The sequence below is a fragment of the Odocoileus virginianus genome, unplaced genomic scaffold (genome assembly GCF_023699985.2).
Source record: "Odocoileus virginianus isolate 20LAN1187 ecotype Illinois unplaced genomic scaffold, Ovbor_1.2 Unplaced_Scaffold_2, whole genome shotgun sequence".
Taxonomy (NCBI): domain Eukaryota; kingdom Metazoa; phylum Chordata; class Mammalia; order Artiodactyla; family Cervidae; genus Odocoileus; species Odocoileus virginianus.
Genome location: NW_027224264.1, coordinates 5,509,446 through 5,532,500, shown reverse-complemented (window position 1 = coordinate 5,532,500; position 23,055 = coordinate 5,509,446). Strand labels below are relative to the sequence as shown.

General features: G+C 50.4%; 1 protein-coding gene across 2 annotated transcripts in view; it reads left to right on the top strand.

Moving 5' to 3' along the window:
* ELF4 (E74 like ETS transcription factor 4) overlaps positions 1–23,055 on the top strand; it is a 35,506-nt gene that overhangs the window by 2,474 nt on the left and 9,977 nt on the right. For both annotated transcript variants that reach the window (XM_020889698.2, XM_070462310.1), the window contains exon 2: positions 22,098–22,377. In XM_020889698.2, coding sequence (XP_020745357.1) covers positions 22,306–22,377 — 72 coding nt within the window. In that variant the 5' untranslated portion in view covers positions 22,098–22,305. The remainder of the gene's footprint in view (positions 1–22,097; positions 22,378–23,055) is intronic.

Genomic DNA, 23,055 nt, shown 5'->3' with positions numbered 1-23,055 from the left:
TCTAGTATGGGGTCTAAAACTCAGATTTAACTCAGCAAGCATTTGCTGAGAACCAGTCCCAGCGCTGAAAGTAAAAAGTGAAAGTGAAAGTCGCTCAGTCATGTCCAACTCTTTGTGAGCCCCATGGACTGTACAGTCCATGGAATTCTCCAGGCCAGAATACTGGAGTGGGTAGCCTTCCCTTCTCCAGGGGATCTTCCCAACCCAGGGATTGAACCCAGGTCTCCCGCATTGCAGGTGGATTCTTTACCAGCTGAGCCACAAGGGAAGCCCAAGAATACTGGAGTGGGTAGCCTATCCCTTCTCCAGGGGATCTTCCCAACCCAGGAATCGAACCGGGGTCTCCTGCATTGCAGGTGGATTCTTTACCAACTGAGCTATGAGGGAGGGGAATGCAGAGGTGAAGAAGACACCAGTGTGAACTGTGTGTACCTTCCGGTGTGGGCCAGAGTCGGGGCGGGGGATGTGGGAGAGGACCAGAGAGGATGGCTAGGTCATCTATATAAATAACCATAGTTCAAAGCCAGTGTGAGAAGCCAGGTACCCCAGACTTGGAGCCTCCTCCGTGTCTGGGGACCCAGGCTGGGCTCTGGTCAGGATTCTACCCCTGGACAGAGGCCTGCCCTGAGATTTGGGTGAACAAGAGGGATGGGGAGACCCAGTTCCTGTGTGAACCACAGGTGGCAAGCATGTAGTGCTGTGATTTGTTGGGTTCCAGGACAGGATGGCATTACTGAAGGCCACCCCCAGATGCCCCTCTAACCCCCCTACTTGCCATGCCCACAGACCCCACCCTGAGGTCCCCCACCAAGCTCAGAAGGGCCTTGGGCAGCCTTCTCCCCTCAGGCTTGGGCCTGACCCCAACCCAGGCTTGGTTCTCTCTCCAGGATTTCTAAGCTGCAAAGAGATTTCTGGCTTCACTGCCAATTTATTCCCTTTGTGGTTTTCAGGCTGAAAACTAGTTCTGCAGGGGAGAAAAGAAACTCATGCAAGGTACCCAGAATCCCATGAGCGCTTTCCTAGGGGTCAGGGGCTTTTCTCATCAACACCAACCTGCCTGCAAATCTCCAGCCGCTGAGTCTTGCATGGCCTGTAATAGCGGCCTCTCCGCTTATGCCCTGTAGCTCGGACCCCAGCGCTGGTTGCCAAGGAACTGCTGGTCGGGGTGCTTATGACGGTTCTGACCTCATAGGAGTCGCTGAGTTTCAATTCAACAGACATTTATTAACACCTACTGTGTGCCCAACCCTTGCTAGGCGCTGTGGGGGAGACAAGGGAAGGGGGTGGCGGGAGATGACTAAGACGTTGAAAACAATCAGAGGCGAGGACAAGCTGCCAGGACTGTGGCTGGTCAGGTGCTAAATTGTGCTCCTTGGAGCAGGGGCCAGAGGCAGCCGGGCTTGGAGATCAGCAGCTGGAGGAAGAGGGAAGACAGGCTTTGTGCGGCCTCGGCTCTGAGCTAGACCTTGAAGGGGTGGGGCGGTGTAGGGGAGATCCAGCTAGGCAGAAAAGGGAGAAAAGCTGCCTTTCTCTTCCCTGGCTGCACACTGACCTTCGAAGCCTCGGTAATCATTTGGCGAATGCGTGTCCCATAAAAGATCAGGACAGCCAGTGTGGGTGGCTCGGTGCAAAGCCCGAGCTCCACTCGGGGGGATACACAAAGTGGAGAGCCCAGCGCGGATGGATGCGACACAAAGGGTGGCCAGGCTTTCCCAGGCGGAGGAGATTTCATTTTGAACTTCCCCCATCCCGTCCCCCCACCACGCGCAGGCCCTGGAGGGGAGAGAGGAGGAAAAGAGGCGGAGGGCACCAAAGGGACAGGATGACTACCCTGCCACAGGTGTGCATAACCAGCACCGACTGGTTGAGTCTCACTTTCCCCAGCGTCCTGGGATTTCTCTGGCAGCCCAGAGGTTCAGGTAGAGGATGGAGATTTTCATTTTCTCAGCCAGCCAAGAGCTAAAAGGTCTAGATAGTCCCACATGTTTCTGTCCGGACCCCCTGGGCAAGGGCAAGGACTAGCTGTGTAGTTGTTCTGTGACTTTTGCATCTCTTCTGGCTGGATGCAATGGGGAGACTTGATCCTTGTTGGATTTAACTGGATGAAAACACCTGGACACACGTATACCACCCCCCTCCCCACCCCAGGGATCAGTCTTCCTCTCTCTGCCCTCTGGGCATGCGCCCTCCCCAGCCAGCGCGTTGCAAAACCACAGAGACACACCAGAGTGCCCTGACTTCTCATCTGGGGAAACTGTGTCCTAAGGTGAGTTTCTTGGCAGAGACCCCACCCAGCCTCCTCACCCAGGGTGATGAAGAGGGTCAAGCAGTAGGGAGCAGCACTTTCCCTGGCAGATGCAAGAGGGTCGGCCAGGGAAAGTGCCAGAACATTTCTCAGCCAGACCAACAAGAAGAAAGAGGTTAAACAGCTTGCCCAGACTGAGGAAGCTTTGCCCTAGGTTCCCATCTTCTCGAGTCCCAGTGCTGCCATTTCTCACTTCTCACTCTACCTGCCCTTCCCAAAGCTCCCTTCCTCTTCCAGTGGAGCCCTATATTCTTCTCAAGAATGCTATTCTGTGGTATTGTCCCGAGGAGGAAGAGCACAGGCTCTCTGCATTCATATCCCAGGCCTGTCACTTAATGGCTGTGTGACTATGGACTGATCACGTAATCACTCTACGTCTCAGTGCCCGCCTCCCAGGGTTGGAGTGAGGGTTAAATGAAATAATGCCCGTAAAGCACTGTGCATGATGTCTGGCACACGGAAACCACCCAGTAAGTGTGAGCTGCTATTATTCTGTGGCTATTATTGTTGTTGTTGTTGTTCTTATCGTTTCCTCCTCCCACACCCTTGACTTTACCAGGCTCCAGGGATCAACTACTTCTCTGGCAGTGCTGGCAGGGAGCGCAGTGCTCATTCATAAAAGGAAGAGGGAGATTTTCTACATCTTTGTGCTAACTTTTTGTTAACTCTGCCATCACACAAGATAAAGAGGGATGTGGAAGAAGGGGTGTGTGTGTGTGTAGTAAAATCTTTCTGATTTAAAAAAATCAGAATAAAATCTTTCTCTTTACTAAAGGCAGTGCTGTAGGAAAGAGCAGAAATCAAGTCTTGAACATTTTTATTAACTTTGCCATCTTTATCTTGTCACCATGTTCATCTCGATATTCATTCGCTGCAGGAATAAGAGTGAATTTGTTCCTTTGAGAGGAGGCCTCATGTTCCACCCCCTGGCAAGTATTTAGCAATCATCAGTTTGTTGTTCTTACACTACTGAGTGCAGAATTCTGGGAGCGGACTGGCCAACCACTGCTCACTTTCTCCCTTCTTTCACTAGAACTGAGCTCAGCCTTGGGTTGGGGCTGGGACCCTGCCTTTGCCTAGAAGAGTTCCTGGGGGGCTGGGAGGCCATTCCCATTCCAAAGGCCTCCCAGAAAGTAACTTGGAGTTTCCATCTGCTCACAAATGGGTTGTGTTTGCTTGAGGTGCCTGTGGCCACCCACAGGGGCAGAGGCCCTAGACCACCCTTGAACCACCTCTGAATCACTTCACTCTGTCCCTTGGTCCCCGCCCCTAGGCCTTGAGGGATGGGAGAGTGGGCAATTAGTCTTAACCTCCCCAGATTCCTGATGACCTGATAACAAGGAGGTACTTAAGACATAGATTTAGCAGATAATGCCTTTTTTCCATAATGCCCCCAGAGAGGCTAGTTTAGCTCTACTGATTCTGTGAGAATCCATGCACAGAAAACACCTGTCTCATTAAGTGACCACTGTCTTGGCGCCACCCTGATCCTAAAAAAACATAGTAGGTCCAGGCCCCTGTGGGCCTAAACCCGACTCTGGAGCTCTGGTCATACACATGCACTTAGCTTCACAGCAGGCAAGAGCTGAAGTGCCAACAAGCCTGTGGCACTTAAGGTTTGGAGAATAGGTGATAATGGGTTCAAGGAGGGCATACCTAGAGGAAGATCTTTCTTCTCCCTCCTTAGCTTAGTTGGGGAAGGCTTCCTGGAGGTGAGAGGGCACATGGCCTTTCAAAAGAGGAAAGAGAGCACATTGACTGAGTTCTAGGGGCCTTCCAGGCTCGGTGGGACAATGAAGTAGGCATGAGAGTGAGCCAAAGATAAAAGAACAAAACACATTCGAGTCAGCACACTCAGTAACTTCCCAGGTTCAGAATTCGTCTCCACGGGTGGCACCAAGGAATGTGTTTTCCAGGAAAGCATGCGTATTCTTGCTTCTTTTGTCTTCTCTGCTGTCATATGGTGATATTACTGCATTTTATTATTTGCTAAAATTACATAGTAAATGCCGTTGTTATTTTACCCAATCTGAGGACCTTTTTCTTTCTCTTTTACAGTTTTATTGAGGTAATGTTGACACACAATAAACTGCACATATTTAAAGTGTATGACTTGATAAGTTTTGACATGTGTGTATACCCATGAAACTTATCACCCCCGAGAGTTTCCTTGCGCCCCTTTGCAATCGTTTCTCGTCCTGAGCAACTACTTATCTACTTTCTGTGACTGTCGATTAGTATGCATTTTTTAATTGAAATGTACAGATCTTCTTTGACTTATGATACAGTTACATCCTGATAAACCAATCAGAAGTTGAAAATACATCTAATACACCTAACCTACTGAGTGCTATAGCTTAGCCTAGCTTACATTAAATGTGCTCAGAACACTTATATTAAATTAGAGTTGAGCTTGAATAAAACTTGTTGTCCATGTGTAATGTAGAAGTAGTTACCTTCTAAAGAGTCTTGGGTAGAATGATGACTAAGATTATTAATGGTTTAGGAGCAGTATTTCTCCACAGTGGCCTTACCCACAAGGATATTTGTTACAGTTACCTTAATTTGTTACCTTGTTACCTTAATTCTAGCCAAGAGTAAGTCCCTTTTTGTATGTGTTTTTATAGAAAATAAATAACTTCTGATTGACTCATAAAAAAAATAAAATAAATTAGAGTTGGGCAAAATCATCTAACACAAAGTCTATTTTATACTAAAGTGTGGAATATCTCATGTACTTTATTGAATACTATTGTTGACGTTGAGTCACTAGGTTGTGTCTGACTCTTCATGACCCCATGGACTGCAGCATGCCAGGCTCCTCTGTCCATCACTATCTCCCAGAGTTTGCTCAAATCCATGTCCACTGAGTTGGTGATGCTATCTAACCATCTCATCTTCTGTCACCCCCTTGTCCTCCTGCTCACAGTCTTTCCCAGCATCAGGGTCTTTTCCAATGAGTTGTCTCTTCACATCAGGTGGCCAGAGTATTAGTGTTGAGTGTCTCATCTAATGTATTGAACACTGTACTGAAAGTGAAAAACAGAATGGTTGTCTGGGTACAGAATGGTTGTAAGTGTATTGGTTGTTTACCCTTGTGATCACAGAAGATCAAAATTCAAAATTTGAAGTAGGGTTTCCAGTGAATATGTAACATTTTTACGCCATTGTAAAGTTGAAAAGTCTTGAGTGAACCATCGTTAAGTTGCGGACCGTCTGTATTTGACATATAACATTGTGTAAAGTTAAGGTGTACAACATGGTAATTTGATATGATTATATATCATAGTGATAATTAGCAGTTCTATCGTTGCATAATTATCCTCTCTATTTAGTGATTGGAATGATTAAGTTCTAGTCTCTTACCAAGCTTAATGATTGTTAATACAATATTGTTGTTTACATTTACTACACTGTGCATTTGAGTTCTAGGGCTTATTCAGTACTGACCGTAATAGTTTGCATTTTCTAGAGTTTTATATAAGAGGTATCATATAGAATGTATTCTCTCCTTGTTTGGCTTCTTTCATCCAGCACATTTATTTTAAGATCCATCCATGTTGTTTTCTACATCAATATTTCATTCCATTTTATTGCTAAGTAGAATTCCATTGTCTGGATAATACCATATACTGTTGATCTGTTCATCAGTTGATGGACATTTGGTGGTGGTTGTGATTTTTTTCTAGTTTTTGGCTATTACAAGCAAAGCTTCAGTGAACATCTTTGTACAAATCTTTCTATGGCTATATGTGTCTTTTTCTCTTGGTCAAATACCTAGGAGTGGAATGGCTGGATCATATAGTAGTTGTAGGTTCAACTTTTTAAGAAACTATCAATCTGTTTTTCAAAGTCATTGTACCATTTTACATTCCCATCAGCAATTTATTAAAGTTCCACTTGCTCCACATCCTTGCTAACACTTGGTGTGGGCAGTCTTAGAATTTTAGTCATTCTAACAGGTGTGCAGTGGTATCTCATTGTGGTTTCAATTTGTATTTCCCTAATGACTGATGATGTAGAACATCTTTTCATGTTGTTATTTGTCATCTATATATCTACTTTGGTGATGTATCTATTCAATTTTCTGCCTGTTTTTAATTTACTTTTTTGTTTTCTTGTAGTTGAGTTTTGAGAATTCTTTATATCATCTAGGTAGGAGACCTTTATCAGATACATGCTTTGCAAAGAGTTTGTCTGAGTATGTGCCTTATCTTTTCATTCACTTCACAGTGAAGAGCAGAAGTTTTTAATTTTGATAACGTCCAATCAATCAATTTTGACTTTTATGGATCGTGCTTTTGGTGTTGTATCTTGGAATGCTTTGCTTAGCTCTAGGTCTCAAATATTTTGTCTTACAGTTTCTTTTAGAAGTTTTATAGATTTAGGTTTTACATTTTGGTCTTCGATCAATTTCAAGTTAATTTTTCTCTGTGGTGAGCCATACAAATCCATTCGATTTCTTTTAAAATATGGGTATCCAGTTATTCCAGCACCACTTGTTGAAAAAGCTATCATTAGTCTATTACAGTTGTCCTTTCATCCAGCTTATATGAGCTTATTTCTGGACTCTATATTCTGTTCTGTAGATTGATCTATTTGTTTATCTTTATGCCAATACCAATTGTTTTGATTACTGTAGCTTTATAATCATTCTCGAAATCAGATAGTATTAGTCCCCCAACTTTGTTCTTTATCCAAGTTGTTTTTGGGACTTCCCTGGCAGTCCAGTGGTTAAAACTCCAAGCTTTCAATGGAGGGGACCTGAGTTCGATCCCTGGTTGAGGAACTAGAATTCCATATTCTGCATGGCACAGCCAAAAAAAAAAAAAGAACAAAGAAACCAAAGTTGTTTTGCCTATTTTAAGTCACTTGCAATTCTATATGAATTTTAGAATCAGATTGTCAATATAATTTTTCATTGGTATATTGTTGTTTAGTCACTAAGTTGTGTCTGACTCTTTTGCACCCCATGGACTGTAGCCTGCCAGGCTCCTCTGTCCATGGAATTTTCCAGGCAAGAATACTGGAGTGGGTTGCATATAAGTTTCAGGTGTACAACATAGTGATTCACAATTTTTAAAGGTTATACTCCATTTATAGTTATTATAAAATATTGGCTATATTCCCTGTGCTGTACAATATATCCTTATAGATTATTTATAATATCATGTTCTTTTAATACTTGAGAATTTATTCTATTTACAATAATAGTTATAACAGATATGTTTAGCTGTGCTATTGTGATCTTATTTTATAATCATGGATGAGCCTAATGCTACTGTCATTTTTAGAAGATGCTTAATCTTTTCATTGATACCCTTCAGTAAAGAGTTCCTTAACCTTACCATGCATTTGCAAAATAGGACCATTTATTATTTGCCCTTTGTTTATACCTATTTTTGGTGCGGTGTTCCATGATTATCATTTTCTAGATGCCAGTCATATCCCTTTTCAACCTTGTCCGTCTAGCAAACAAAAGGCCTCTTTAAAAAAAAGTTATCTTTGAATCCCATTCTCTTGAATCATTTTGGATGGGGTGGAGAGGGAGGTGGGAGGGGGGACCGGGATGGGGAATACATGTAAATCCATGGCTAATTCATTTCAATGTATGACAAAAACCACTGCAATGTTGTAAAGTAATTGGCCTCCAACTAATAAAAATAAATGGAAAAAAAAAAAAGAACTGATCCAGTGTTTTGAAGTCTTTCCTGAGGGTTCAGTGATCAGACCAGCACCCAATATTCACGGGGTAGAAACACTGTGGTTTGTACAAAGAGAGAGTGCTTTGATGATGACCTGATTGATCAACTGCCTTCTTGATGATGTTTGGAATAAATGAGTCTAGCTGGTATGTGTTTTCCTTAGTAGAGGCCTGGAGCAAGGGAAGACAAATAATATTTGAGCCTGGGGCCCTTTGCTCCCTAATTCTATTCCTATCCCCACCCCTAGACTATAGCCCTCAGATCTAGCAGAACTCGGGGTCTCTATTCCAGAGATTTCGCTTGGGCTGAGAATTTACATGGGCTTAGTTCATGAATGCCCAGACCTGTGTTAGAGTCAGGAGAAGATAAAATAGACCTTGATCCCATGAATTTTACAGCCTGTTGGGGAAATAAGACATACACATGAAATAATTAAAGAGCAATTCGAGATTGCCTGGATTAAGAGATCTTGTGCTGGAATTTAAGGGCTCTGGGAGTTTAGAAGGGGGCCTCATGGGTGTGGACACTAGTTATCAGGGCAAAACCAGCTCCATGGATTTGGGGAACTTGGTTGGGACCTTGCTGGATGGGCACTGTTTGATTAACTAAAACAGAGCAGCGAGGGCCTGGCAGGCCTGAGAAACTCCGTGAATGAGCCTGGAATGTTCCCTCAGGGGACCATGAGGAGACCACTGGGCTTGAAGCCCAGGCTTGAGTTGGGAAATCATGGGAAACGAGGCTGAGTAGGTAGGGTGGGGTCAGACTGTGAAAGACCTTTGGAAACCAAGCAGATGAGCTTGGACTGTAAAGCCCTGCTAAGCATGGCTGGTGTGGCCACAGCCATAGATCTAAATGTGTGCCCTGGAGTAGGAGCTGGCGCCAGCTCAGAGGCTGGGGGAGGAGCTCGGCAGAGGCAGGGCCCTGACTGGAACTTACTCTTCCTCATGCCCAGTCAAATGGGCTTTCTGCTGCCCCAGGCCTGGTTAGCTTTTCAAAGACTTTCACATCCCCTCTATACAGCTTCCCAACAGAAACTACAGGCATGGGGAGGAGATGGGGAAGGCCTGCTCCAGGGTTAATGGTATGACGGGAGGCAGAGTCAGCAAGAAACACTCCCTCGCTCACCTGCCCCCCTATTAACCCGCAGAGCCACTCCTTAGGTTAAAGCAGGGTAGCTCCAGATGGCCTTTTAAAATGAAAATGTGTTGAGGAGAGAGGTGACACATTAACCCAGTATCACACATTAACACATTAACACTAAATGGTTTATTATTTTTGAGTGGTGGGAAGCTGTTCCTGGGGAGGTGGGATGACCTGTGGAGCCCCGACTGCTACTAGGGTCAGTAAGCTTGTGAGAAGCTCTGAGTAGCATGAAATCTATGGTGGAGGGGGGCGGGGGAAGCCCGGGGCTGTGAGAGCCATGTGACATGGCATGCCTGTGGTTACATAGCCCATTAATGGCAAAATTGCCTGAGCAGAGTTTTTCCAAACTTTCCCACCCAAGTGCCCCAAACTATTAAATTCTATCTCAGAGACCTAGAAAAACACAGTTTCACAAAAGTTCTTTGAAGTATGGCATTTTTTTTCTATACCGTGAATGCCTGCAATCTACCGCCTGAACATATTTTAATTGACTTCTCAGTGAAGCGCCCGAAAGATGAGGGAGGATCCGGGTTTGGATTGTGGCTTTGATTCTGGCTATGGGGATTGGTCAGCTTTAGCAAGCGGGCTCTGTCCCTGTGGGAGCTGCCTAGGGACAGGTCAGAACTTGAAGTTTCAAGGTTTTAGCCCAAAGTGCTGGAAAAGAAATCCATCACCTCTTGATGTTCATTCACCCATTGTCCCCCACTGTCTCCTTCCTTGATTCAACCTCATTTAATGGAAAAATTTAAGCCATTGTACTCTGAGGGGAAGTCATTGGACTTGCTCAGTGGTTAGCTCAGTGGTTAGCCTTTGGGTGGGCAACCAGATCCCAGGATGAGCTGGAGACAACAGTGGAACCCAGGAGGCCCCCAAGTCTGTGCCCACAGTTTCCCTAGCCTTCCCTCCTCCACAGACTCAGTCTGCACGCCTCCTCCCCCGCCTCACCTGGAGCACAGAGTACTCCAGTTAAAAACGGTACACCCTCGGAGCCTCCCACCCTTGTGCTGCCCCCTAACCCCCGCACTGCTTATTTCTGGGTGGCTGAGAACAGAAGAACTGTCGGTGGAGGCTCTCCAGGCCAAACTTGGCCGCCTCTGAGCCCGAGGGCCTCATTTCTATCCCCATAGCCTGCAGATAGAGACCATGACAATAGAGAGAGAATGCCTGGCCCAGGTGGATGACTCGCTATGAATATTCAGGTCTCACTCTGGCAGGCTGCAAGCCTTCATCCACACCCCCTACCTGCCTGCGGTGGGGAGGGGATGTAGGGGTGCCTGCCTGGAGTGACGAAACCACAGCAGGTAGGGCCCTGGGCGGGGCGGGCTGCGCCGGGCGGGGCGGGGCAGCCGACTGGGTGAGGCCCAGATTCCCCAGGCTGATAAGGCAGCCTGTAAACACCCAGCAAGAGGAAGGGGCAGAGGGCAGGCGACCAGATGGCAGGAGAAGGGGGAAACCGGAGCCCAGGCCTAGCTGCAGGAAGTGGGGCTTGATGTGGAAACATCCTGTCCAGCGGGGACTAGATTGGTGGCCGGCAGCGATCGCTCCCTCCACCGCGGAGGCAAGCTCCCGCGCCAACTGGGGGTGGCCTGGGAGCTCGGCCAAGAACCTGGTTCACGACATCCCCAAAGGATGTGTTTAGTGGATCTCATGAAGGGTTATTCTACCACCTAGCACTGCGGGTGGGCAGGGGCAGCGGGTGGGGAGGAGTGATATCAGGTCCGAGCCACCCCCATCCCCCCATAGAGAAACGGAGCCGCGGAGTCCTCAGAGAGCTTGTGACTTTCGCAGCTAAGTCCTGGTTGTCACCATGTCTGTGAGGAGCATCAGCTGGAACACCTAATCACAGCCAGCTCCCTGCAGCACTCCAAGAAAAATCTGGTATTCGACATGCCGGTCTCTTCCATTCTGCAGTGCTTTATAATGAGAACTGCAAAGGGTCAGAGCTGGTGGAACCTTTTGTAAAGGATCACCAAACTCAACTCACTTCACTTAACAAATGGGGATGCTGGGGTTCAGAGAGGGGCAGGGACCTGGCCATGCTCATGGAGACCTAGGTTAAAGGCCCAGCTCTAGAGCATTTTCTACTCCTACCCTGTTGCTTAAGACCCCGCCACCACAGGGGGCACCATGCATAGGGCTGCCTTGCACACTCACAGAACTTCAGCAGTTACGGTTGCTCAGGGTTATGCGGAGGCTGATGGGAGGAAGAGAGCCTTGGCGTCAGAGTAAGAAGACCTGGAGTGTGGCCTGAGCAGTTCTAGCTTCATCACCCCATAAAGAAACTCTATACCCATTAGCAGTCACTTGCCCTTTTCCCCCAAACCCTAAGTCTCAATTTTGAAGAGACACTTGTTATAGAAGTGTTTTGAGGGGAAAAAAAAACCCAGAAAAATTTAAAAAGAGAAAACCCTAGCAATATTGTTTAGGCAGATGCGCTAACCCAGCTTACCGGGGACTTATTTGTGAATAGACCTTACCACAGAGAATAGGGTGGGCCCAACAATAGGCCCCAGGCCACAGACCTGGCACCTATGAGGTGTTCAGCTCTGACTTTCCATAAATGTTTGAGTAAACAGGTGAACCAACACCCTGAGATAAGAACCCAGACTTAAATTATGTGTAAGTCAAGAGCAAGTGTGTGTTTATGGGGTAGGGACCATGCCTAGGCCACTCCGGGTCTGGAACCAAGAACTCTCTGGAAACAGGCTTCTAAGGTACAGGACTCCTTCATCACCAGAAACTTCATCACTCCTACTCCACAGTACTTATCCTCCACAAGGGCTCAACTCGTCTCCATTTTGGTGCATCTTTGCCCAGGATAGGTTTCACTTATCACATGGAGCCTGAAGGGAAGGATCTCACAGGGGCTCTGAGCCTTCAATACTGGGTATAGAGTTAGGGCATAGGGCATAGGGCATAGGGTATAGAGTATAGAGCAGATGGTCGCCAGCATGGGGCCGCGTGGGAAGAGCACAGACATCGAGGTCACACAGACCTGGGTTTGAGTTCTGCCTCCATTCTTGACAGGCAGTGTGACATTGGTCATGTTACCTCATCTTTTCTAGGACTCACTTGTGCTGTTTGTAAAATGGAACTATTAAAACAGGATTACTACCAAAATACATGTAACTGAAAACAGTTCAAAGAGCACAGTAGTTGGAAATAAGCCTGACTTCAAACCTAGGCTCTGCCATTGACTAGCTACTTTGGGATGTTGTAAGAATGAAAAGAGATAGCCTATGGAAAGTGCCTGGCGTGACATCAAGCCCACGCTCTTACCCGGTAGATGTAAATCCATGCTGTCCTGTCTCCCTGTAATGGTTACTGTTTGGTCCCCTGCCCCAGAAGCAGAGGAAGCAGCCCGGAGTGATATCCGAGGGCACAAAAGGAAAACCTTGCCCGCTTTAAACAAGTACCCATGCCCCCCTGCCCCTCCCGCCACAGGCCATGGCTGAGGCCACGGCGGCCACACCCGCCACCCTGGGCCCAGCCCTAGCTCAGATTGGTGCCAACCCCGCAAGCGCTGGCCCTGAGCTGGCAGCAATCTCAAGTGCTTCCACCTCCTCCGCCCAGTCAGATGTGCTTTCCAAACACGTGCCACCAGCTCTGAGTCGGGCTCGTAACCAAGCCCTGGCCCTGGGTTTGCACTGCAGATGTAGGGAGGGGCTGGCAGTGGCCCAGGTGCACGTCCAGATGTTGTCTCTGACACTTCCTTCGCATCTTCCATACCAGCTGTGAAGCAGTATTCACTCCAACTCACGGGGCGGAGCAGGCAGTCCCCTCATGGGCGATGGGTCCTATGGCAGGGGTGCTGGCTCTTTTTGGCCCTGGAGGCATAGAGGGAGAGGGCAGAGGGCAAAACCAGATTGCTCTCTTGACAGAAGGCCTGCTGGGGCGGGACTCTTGGTCAAAGGCCCAAGAAGATGATCTCTCAGAGCCAAGAGAGGTAGCAAGACCATCTTTTTTTTGTTGGTCTTCTCAGAGCCATCATTTCTATGGGTCTCCTTAGCTTTGCTCACTGCTACTTGAACCTCATGGAACAGTATTAACCACAGGGGGCTGAGGTGGTTGCATCTACCCGCTATGAGGACCTCATTCCAAGCATTGAGGCTTCTAGAACCATTGTCATGTACTTCTAACCTGTCTTCAGGAGAACTAACAACTGGGCAGACGTGCAGAGCCTCAGGCGGCTACTGCTCCTCTGACCCATGGCCTTGGGTCACCTGCCCCGGTCCCTCGTGGGCACCCAGCCCCACTGCTAGGAGCCCCACCTTGTAAAGGCAACTGTGAGGCATTTACAAGTAGAAGTCACCGCACCAAATCAGCAGCGGCTATGGAATGTGATAGCTTCCTGTTCCGTCACCCAGAAAATGCCACCACCCTTGACTCGCATGTAATAGAATACTTTGCTCTCCATTGTTGCCTCTGACCCTCAGTGCTAGGGACAAAATCATGCAAAGTTATGATGTGCCATTCATTTCAGTGTCACCTGCTCCTCCGAAATAACCCCTGTGGTTGGCCTGGTTTCCCCAGGCATACTTGCTTCAACACGTCTCCCCATGTGAAGCCGCCTAAGGCTGGCCCTCAGCCCAGGTGGACATTGACCTCAGCATTTACAGCCCAGTCTTTTACCCAGCAGGCGCACTCTGCTCCTTGAGGTGATCACCTGGTGAAGTGATGAGCTCATGTCTACGTATCTGTTAACAGGAGAGGGTTTATGGAGGCAACTCCACCTCCCACCCAGGTCCTGGCTCCCCTGGCCCAAGCAGGCTGGCAGAAGAGCTGCTGGGACGTCCCCTTGTGTAGACAACTGTCTCCTCAGCCTTCCTGTGAGGGATCTTCCCCACTCACTCGCAGGGCCCCTCCCCTCTCTGCACTCTCTGACCTGTGTGGGGCAGGGGCGGGGCTGGGAGGGCCAGCAGGCCCTGAAGGGGAAACTGCTGAAACCCCTGGGACAGGAAGTGGCAGAGAGGGGCTGTTTCCTCTGGCAGAGCAGGGGTGCAGGGAGGGCTGGCCCTGTCTCCTGCCTGTCTGCCATGGCCTCTGGGAGCCAAGGAGAGCTGAGAGTCCTTCTCTCACTCTACCCACCCCTACTGCCGCAGTGGAAGCTCCTGGACCACTGAGGTGGGGGTTCCTTCTCAGAGGAGGCCGTCTTCATTTTGCAGGGAGAAGAATTCAGAGAGAAGGGTAGCAGAAGGGAAGGGTCAGGGGGGGCAGGTGGGTATAAATGAGGGGGCCCACCTGGTAGGGAAAACCACAGCTGAGGAGGGGCACCTTCTGTGAGGTCTTGTTCTGAGAGAAAATGATCAGAATGGTGCCTGCTCAAAAGTATGTGAGTTGGAAATGCAGGACGCTGCTGAGTCTCTAAATCACAGGGCCAGAAAGGGCCTGAGGCCATGCTGGCCAACCCCCATGCCACCCCCCTCCACCCCCGCCTCGTTGTGCGGCTGAGGAAACTGAGATCCACAAAGCATAAGTGACTTACTCAAGGTCACATCGTGGGCCAGAACATTCTGATGAAAATCTAGCGTTTGTATTTGATGTTCCACGGCTCCCTCCAGGCACCTCTGAGTCTGTGACATTCTTCTCTGAAAGGAACTTGATGAATGTATTCCCTCTGAAGGGGAGTGAAGCCTTTAGTCCAGGAGTCAGCAAACTTTTCTTTCAAAGGACCACACAGTAAATCATGTAGGCTTTATGGCCCATGGGAACTCTGTCACAACAACTCATGATGCAAAACCCACCCAGACAATACGTAAACGAATGCGTGTAGCTGCGTGTCAATAAAACTTTCTTTGTGGACACTGAAATTTGAACTTCATATAATACTCCTGTGGCATGAAATATCATTCTTCTTTTGATTTTTTCCCCCCAATATTTAAAAAAAATGTAAAAACCATCCTTAGCTCACCAACCACATAAAAACAGATGGTGGGGTGAATTTGGCACGTAAAGCATTAAGAAGAGGAGGTGAGGGAGGTGAGCCTTCATCAGGTGAGGGGAAAGCAGGTAAGGCTTTGAAAAGGACGTGACATTTGTTTCAGATCTTGAGTGCCGGATGGGAATCAGAGCTGCAGAAATTGGGGAAGGGCATATCAGGCCTGGGGGACGGTGTGAACAAAGGCACGGAGGTGGGGAAATAATTGCAAAAGTTAAATGTGTTCTGCACATGTGTGGCCTCATTGTTGTTTGCTAGCCCTGAGTCTCGGGCTGCTGTCTGTCCTCACCAGAGGGAAGGGTTGGCTTTTTTGAGGCTGCCTAGAGACAAGGAGGAGGGGAGGAAGAAAGGTCACCTAGGGGTCACAGCCACTAGCTGTGTGACCTTGAGCGAGTCACTTCTTCCTCGAGAACTCTGAAGCCAGATGACAGGAAGGATGGATGCGCTGATCTTTCAGGGCCCTTTTAACTTTCACATCCTGAGACTGAATCAAGGAGAGGCTTTCAGTCGTGTGGGGAGGAGCCCCGAGAGCTCACGGTGACATTGGGGCTCGAGCTGCCCTCCCTGCCTGCCCACCCCTACCCTTGGGCTCTTTTCCACCTTATCCTTTGTGCGTGGGATGCTGGACTGCCCCTTGCTTGTGCTCACCTGGAAAGTGGCCCGTAGGGGAAGGAGGCATTTGGAAGAAACAGCAGGTCTCAACCTGGAGCCACCCCTCCCAGCTGGGGGAGCCCTCGATATGAGTGGGGAGCCTCTGCATTTGTTTCTAGGACATGTGCTGGCAGAGACCTCAGCCAAGAACACTGTCTCTCCAATAAAAGTTATCTGAATTAATATCCTGTTGGTGCCTACTCACAGATTGCCCCAGCTTCTAAAAAAAACCACTAGTAAATTTAATTAGTCTCTGGTCAGTGTGTCTGTCCACGCCCCCCCCCCCCCACCCACACACACACACCATGGAAACAGAGAGACTTCCTATGGGCAGGGGTGGGGTGGCAGAGCATCTTTCATTCAGCACATGTGGCTTCCTGCCACAGTGTTGGGAATGCAAGCCTCACCAGGCCAGGCCTGTTTCTCTGGCTGCTGAAGGCTCATGGAAACTCCTCCTGCCAGGGGATGTGTGTGTTTAGCAAAAGTGACTCTCTGGGCTATCTTTTGTTCCATCATTAATGCTGGTTTTTTTTTAAGATCATCCCAACTTCAAAATGTCTGAACTGAACTCATGTTCTTGCCATACTTCCTGCCTTAATCTCTGTATTTTTACCATTTTCATGGGAAGAACTGGCTGCAACCTTGGGGTCTCTACAAGTCTATATGACCCCACACTCTGTCATTTTATTTCTTCAGGGTGGCCCTGGGAGTCACCTCCTTGGTTCCAGCCACCCATCTGGTCCCCTTCCATCGCCTCCACTCAGTCATATCAAACTGATCTTCCTAGAAAACTGCTTGCTCTGTGCCCCTCCCTTGCTCAAGAATCAACAGTGACTCCCAGTTGGATCGAGGCTTATGCACTTATCCTCCTGATTTCCCTGTGGCCCCCCCCACCAGCCAAACTCATGCACCCCCTCCCCATAGTCAAACTTGTTTCTGCTCTCTACCATGTTTGATAATTGTTTATTATGTCCCCCTCAGTGTCCATTTCATCCCACTACCTCCATTTCCCTTTCTTCCTGTCCATCTAGGTAAAGATATCATGAATGCTTAATGCATGACCTCAGCCTGAAAGACACAAATCTGACCAGGAAATCTAAAAACACACTTAGAACGTAACAGAGCTTTCACCTATGTTAACTCGCTGGCTTTCCACGATGACCCTTTGTGCTAGGGAGGGTGTCCCCGTTTCCCAGAGGAAGAAGGTGACCTGCCTAAGCCCCAAGGCAAAGCTTCTCGCCTGTGCCCTTACAGTTTGCAGAAACTTCTGAGGTCTTCACCTAGGCTGTGGCTGGCAGTGCACCCCCTGGGGTTCAGGAGCTGCCCCTGACTTGGCTTTGGCCTTGTTCCTGCAGCCTGTCTTCCCCATCACTGACTTGTTCTTCTTTTCCCCTCCCCTCCCTGGGAGTACTCTGCCTCCTCTTGGTTCCTGGAGCTCTGGAGATGAGGGTGTGGTGGCTGCAGGCACCTCCAGGGGGTGCTCTTTCAGCTTTCTCAGGCCAGGCCCCTGGGAGTCAGGGCAGCTGGGAAAATAGGTTCCCTTTGACATAACCCTTCCCCCACGTCTCCTCCCCTACTGGGGCTTCTGTAGTGCTCTTCTTGCCACATAACCACAACCCAGAGGGCTGGGGCCGGGTGGAGGCGGTGAGGACAGGGGACTGGGAGCACCCCTCCAACCACAGCCGCCTGTCCCTCCTGCAAGGCCCCCAACCTTAGCAAAGGAGCCAGCCCCCCTCCAGGGCGACAGCTGGAAGCCTGCAGCCCACCCTGTCTATGTTCTAGAGCCATGAGGGCACTTCCAGGAGCTTAATGGGGTCCCCAGTCCCCTTTGGTCTCTGGGAGGTCACCTGGAACTTGTCATCTGAATGAGTGTGTTTTAATTTTCAAAGCACTTTCCCACCACCATCTTCATTTACCCGAGACACCCTGGTGAGCCCCTCCTAGGCCTGGATTCCCCTCAGCCCTCACCCACTTTAAGGATGACAGAAAGCACAGCCCAGAAAGATGGCTGACTTCTCTGCGGTCCCACCTCTTGTTAGGATGCAGCCGGGAGAGGGCTGATGGGTCTCCTGGAGAAAGAGGAGCACGCATCTCTGTGCTTGTGGCCTGCCGCCTTAACTGCCCCTCCATGGGGCCAGCTGTGGGGCTGGGAAGGCAGGGGCAAGCTTGCAGCTGAGAAAGGGTAGGGACAGTGGAAGAAGAGCTCTGGGCCTGCCTCACCGTGAGAGCTCTGACAAACCCTACAAGGAATCAGGCAGTGACCGAGGGCCAAGGAAGGAAACTGGGTTTCTTGTAAATGAGCACAGAGAAACCCCAATCAACAGAGCTTGCAAAACATTTATTTTTTCCCTCCCTCTTCCTGATTTCATCTCAGATGGAGGGGGTGGTAGAAGGCAGGAATAGAGGAGAAGAAGCTGACAAAATCGCTGTGGCAAGTGGGCCCCTTCACTGGGCATTTTGCTCAAGGAGGGGGGTTTTGGCTGGCTGATTGGAGTCCAGCCCCAGTTGGACCAAGATTGTAGGGGAGTCCCACACTTGGGCTACTTCTGCTTGGTCCATGGCTACAGACTGGACCCTTGGGTCTGACCTTCTGTCTCTTAAACACATGCCGCTGATCACGTGGTGCCGCGTGCAAATATGCTGCTTGATGACTATTAGCCAGAGGAGGGGCTGTTTTTAAGTGGAGGGTACAGCTATTCCTGGGGTAGTTTCCACTTTGTTTGTGGTTGTGGGGGAGGGGTGTTGAGGGAGTGGGAAATGGCATGAAGGAAATTGTCACTTCCTTTCCAGAGAATTCCAGAAAGGTTTCAGGGAGGACGGGGTATTTCAGGAGTGAGGGCTGGCTGTGAGAGGACGAGGAACATGAGAATGCTGCTCTGCGAGCCTGGCTGACCATCTGGCCCCCATGTTTGCTGGCGTGTGTGAAAATGCCACGGGTGTTATTAGTGATTCTGTGAGAGCCATTGGCTCGGCTGAGCGGCTGTAGATTTAAACTTGCTCCACGGAGACTGCGGACGTGGCTTTCACATTGGGGCTGTTTCCTGTGGAGGAGGCCCCAATGGGTGAGTGCTGGACACCGCTTGACGTGTTCCAGTGACAGCCCCAGAGAGGGTCTGAAGGGGGCCCAGCTGTGACGACGAAGAAACAGCCCAAACCGCTTCTATTTTGCTATTTTGGTTTTGAAATGCAGTCACAGCCACAGAGAGCCAGAGGTGTGCATTTGCAAGCCCGGGATGTGGGCGCCCTCGCTTGCTTGCTCCCTCCTGTGGTGTGCCTGCACACACACACACACACACACACACACACACACACACACACGTTCAGTAGCTGGGGCCATATGCTCTCACAGAGGCTTTGCTTTCAGCCCAAGCAGGACAGGCCCTGGGAGCCAGGGATACTGCAGTGGCCTCAAAGGGAGGGGAGCTCTTGCCACTCTGGGAGTGGACTTTGACTGGAGCCAGCTGTGAGCTTTGCAATGAAGAGGTGGGGTGGGAGGATCTCAGCACTGGTAACTAAGGGTTACCAGGTGAGCCCAGGGTCCCTGTGGACCTCCCTAGCCCCCCACTCATCGATAAGGCAGTGTCCAGGGGTCTAGGCAGTTGAATCTGTGTCCCAGAGTATCTCTGAGGATGCCAGAGAGGGGAGCCCCTGTGCAGGCCTCTCCGGCCTCCAGCAGGGTGGGCCTTCTGTGCTGGTGGCTTCTTTGGTTTCAGGTTCCTGGGAGAGGGAGGTTATTTTGAGGGACTTGGGGGAGAGTGAGTGAACATGCAAATGACTGCTCCCCACCTCTCACTTTCAAATCCTCAAACATCCGAAGGGGGAAGGGTGAAGCCTTCTGGACTGGAAGGTTCCATAGGGGTGAAGGGAGAGTTTTCTCAGCCTTGCCCGAGAGTAGGACAGCCAATCCCACCGTACACACACACACACACACACGCGCGCGCACACACACACACACACACACACACACACAGCAGGCCTGGAGGAGGAGGAACCGACGACTGTGCTTGTGGCTCTGCTGGCCCGACCAGGACCAAAGCCCTTTGACACACAGAGGCTCTCACGCACTTGTCCCCACACCCGGCACATACATATATCTGCAGTGTGCTCGCACACCCACAGGGAACTCCCTCCCCAGCTCCCGCTCCTAGTTATAAATTACCATGCAAAAATACACAGACATAGCACACACACAGGGCACACGTTTCTCTCTTTCCTGTAAGCTAGACCACTGGACACCTACCCCACACCCAGTAAACACATTCGTATACTTACAGCCCAGAGAACACACCCCACCTCACTGGTACCGATTGACCAGTGTCATTCATTCATTCATGTGTTCGTTCCACCAACACACATTGGGCATCTGCTACATGCTAAGCTTCATCAGTGAGCAGCACCGGCGTCCCTGCCCTCAGTGAAGCCGCTTTCTAGTGGGGGAGGTAAGGAAGGCACCCAGAAGTTCCCCAGGCAGAGAGCTCACAAGCATCAAACACTGATCTGCGAAGAGAAGCCAGAGCAATGAGCAAACCTGCAGGGAAACGCCATGGCGGAATGACCTTGGGGGGAGAGGGGCAGACACAGGAGTTTCATGTTTAGACAAAGTGGGATTAGGTGAAAGTGATCACCTTTCATTTGATTAGTACGAGAACGCTTCCTGGGGGCAGACAGCCGGCCTGTGGGAGGGCGGGAGCTGCGGAATGCAGGCCTTGGGGCGCTTTGGCTGGGGGAGACAGACCTTCCAAGCATAAATGGCCCTGGAAGGCTTCTCTGGGAGGCCACAGACACCCGGTCACGTGGGTCATGTGCAGGTGGGGGTGGGGTGGGGTGGGCGCCAGTGGTTTAAAGCCGTCTTAGCTTCTCGCAGTGCTGGGCCTCTCATTCACCCGAAGGGAAACTCAGACCTGCCAGGTTGAGTCGAGTGACTTCTCAAAGGTTTTTGGTTGGGGGTGGGTGGCAAGGTGTGCGGGTGAGTGTGGGGGTGGGGAGAGGGTGGAGCCAGCCCTGTGGGCTAACGGAAAGGAAGTGGGAGAGGCCTGGGTGTCTCCTGTGGGGGAGAGTGGTCATCCGGGAGGGTCACCCGTGGTCCCCTTCCCTTTCCTCCCCTTTGCCCCTCTCTGAAGTTCCTCATTTCTTTCTGGGCCAGGAGGTTTTGCCACCCTGGCACTGGCAAAGGAGTGCCGAGGAGGTAGGGGTCAAGTGTGTGGCTCCTCCTCTGGTGCGTGGAGCTGGTTCTTCAGGTGCTCGTGGTTGAAGCCAATCATAGGCCCACCACACCAACACACATGTGGACGCCACACAAAGCCGAACCCTCGGGGCCAGAGCCATGGTACCTGGACATGGAGTAGCCTGAGTGTTAGGGTGGAGAGGCTGAGAATGTTTTGGTGGGAGGGGCGTGGGAGGGGAGCTGGGGCTTTTGGAGGCAGGCCGGGGTGCGCCGCAGATGACTTGAGAAGGGCAGGGAGCACAGGAAACAATCAAAGAGGCCCAGTGCCATGTGAGCACCGGAGGTGTAGACTGTGAGTGCCAGAAGCATTCTGGGAGAGGAGAGACATGTGGGCTGCAGCAGACAGATTTCCTGGAAAAGGGGGCCCTGAGCTGGCCCTGGAGGATGGGGAAGGTTCCTGTGGGCTCCTCCCCCAGCTGGGGCTCTCCCAGGGTGACAGTTCACTCTTGAAACTGAAAGCAAAGCTAAACCAAAGAGCCCAAGCCACATACAGCACAGAGGCCATTGTGCCTGGCATCCCCAGCGGGTGGTGGTGGCTGGGTGGTGACTAGAGCAGGGCATGTGGCCCCCCGGCCCTCTGACATCAGGCTCTCTGGAGGCGTGGCCGAGTCTGAGAGTGCCATCCCCTGTCGCTGGCCCTGACAACACAACCCTTATAGTGAGAGATCACTTCCTCTGTGGACTCTGCCCTTCAGAACTAAGCGGCCCTTACTCCCACGGTGGACCAAGTCAGGCAGAGTCTAGAAGACCATCCTGTGCACCCAGATCCCTCACAGGGGTCCTTTCCCCAGCCAAGGGAATTGTAGGGTCTTCACGCTCCATCCACAAGGCCACTCTGGCTGCCCTGGCTTCCCCTATGGCCACACCCTGGGGATTAATCTTCAGGGTGGAGAGTGCGCAAAGTCCTGCTCTGTCTCATCTTTTCCACATGGGATGGGAAGTGAGGGAGACTGCGTATCTTGGGGGTCCCTCAGGCGTAGGTCCCCGTGACCCAGACCGGCACCAAGGCTTAGCCCTTCTGTTCCCACTGTCTTCCCCTTTTCCTGCTGTCCCTCTTCTGGCAGTCTGTCCTGGGAACAGGACCGAAGGAAGGTGACTGGCTCACTGTCCCCATCTCTCCCTTCTCTGTAGGTCACTCCTGCGCCTGGCCCAGCCCAGCATGCAGCCTTGAACCTGGGTTAGGCCCCTGCCTATTCCAGTTCTCTACAGCCCCTATTGTACTGTGACTCAAGGAGTAGGTGCTAGGCTCAAGGTATCTGAACAGCATCTTTTCATCAAGGAAACGCCGCGGCTCCAGTGGGCCCTGCAGGCCCTGCAGTCAGCTCTCTGACAAGACAGCATGGCTGTTGCCCTGCAGCCCAGTGACCTGATCTTTGAGTTTGCAAGCAACGGAATGGATGACATCCACCAGGTATGGCCCCAGAGAACAGAGCCTGGTCAGTCGGCACAGATGATCAGATAGATCCAGACAGGCAGGCAGATAGCCAGTAAGCTGGCCGGTTGGCCAGCTAGCCAGTCAGCAAACACTGATCAAGCACCTACTAGGTTCAAGGCATGGAGGCTGTGGGCCAGGCACACTGTGCCACCAGCTAGTCCCATGTGGCCAGGCAGTAGTCATCGGGCGGTCACTTAGTGAGCTGGTTTGGCCAACATGCAATTACAGGGCACGCGTAGTTCCCAAGTCAGCCAAGTAGCTGCTATGCACACTGGCTGATCTGTCAATCAGCAACGGGGGGCTGAGTGCACACGTGTACACTGACCTCCATGTGTGTTCTTTGGCCACTTCACCCCATGTCACAGTGAGAAAGGTGCTGAGACAACCACACAGTAGGACAGAACTGCCAGCTGGCACCACAGGGTACAGTCCATCCCCTGGCACCTTCAGACTGCTGTCCTAGCATGGTTGATGGGCCCTTCCATAACCGTCTTTTCAACCACCATCTAAGGATTCAGAATAAACTGGAAATTGGGTCCTCTGGTCGGAGGAAATTGGAAACTAGGACAGAATTCTGGCACTCAGGCCCCTGCTGCTTATACCTTGCCCGGCACCCTCCTTCCACACACTGGAGAAGAGGAGGCAGCCAGGTAC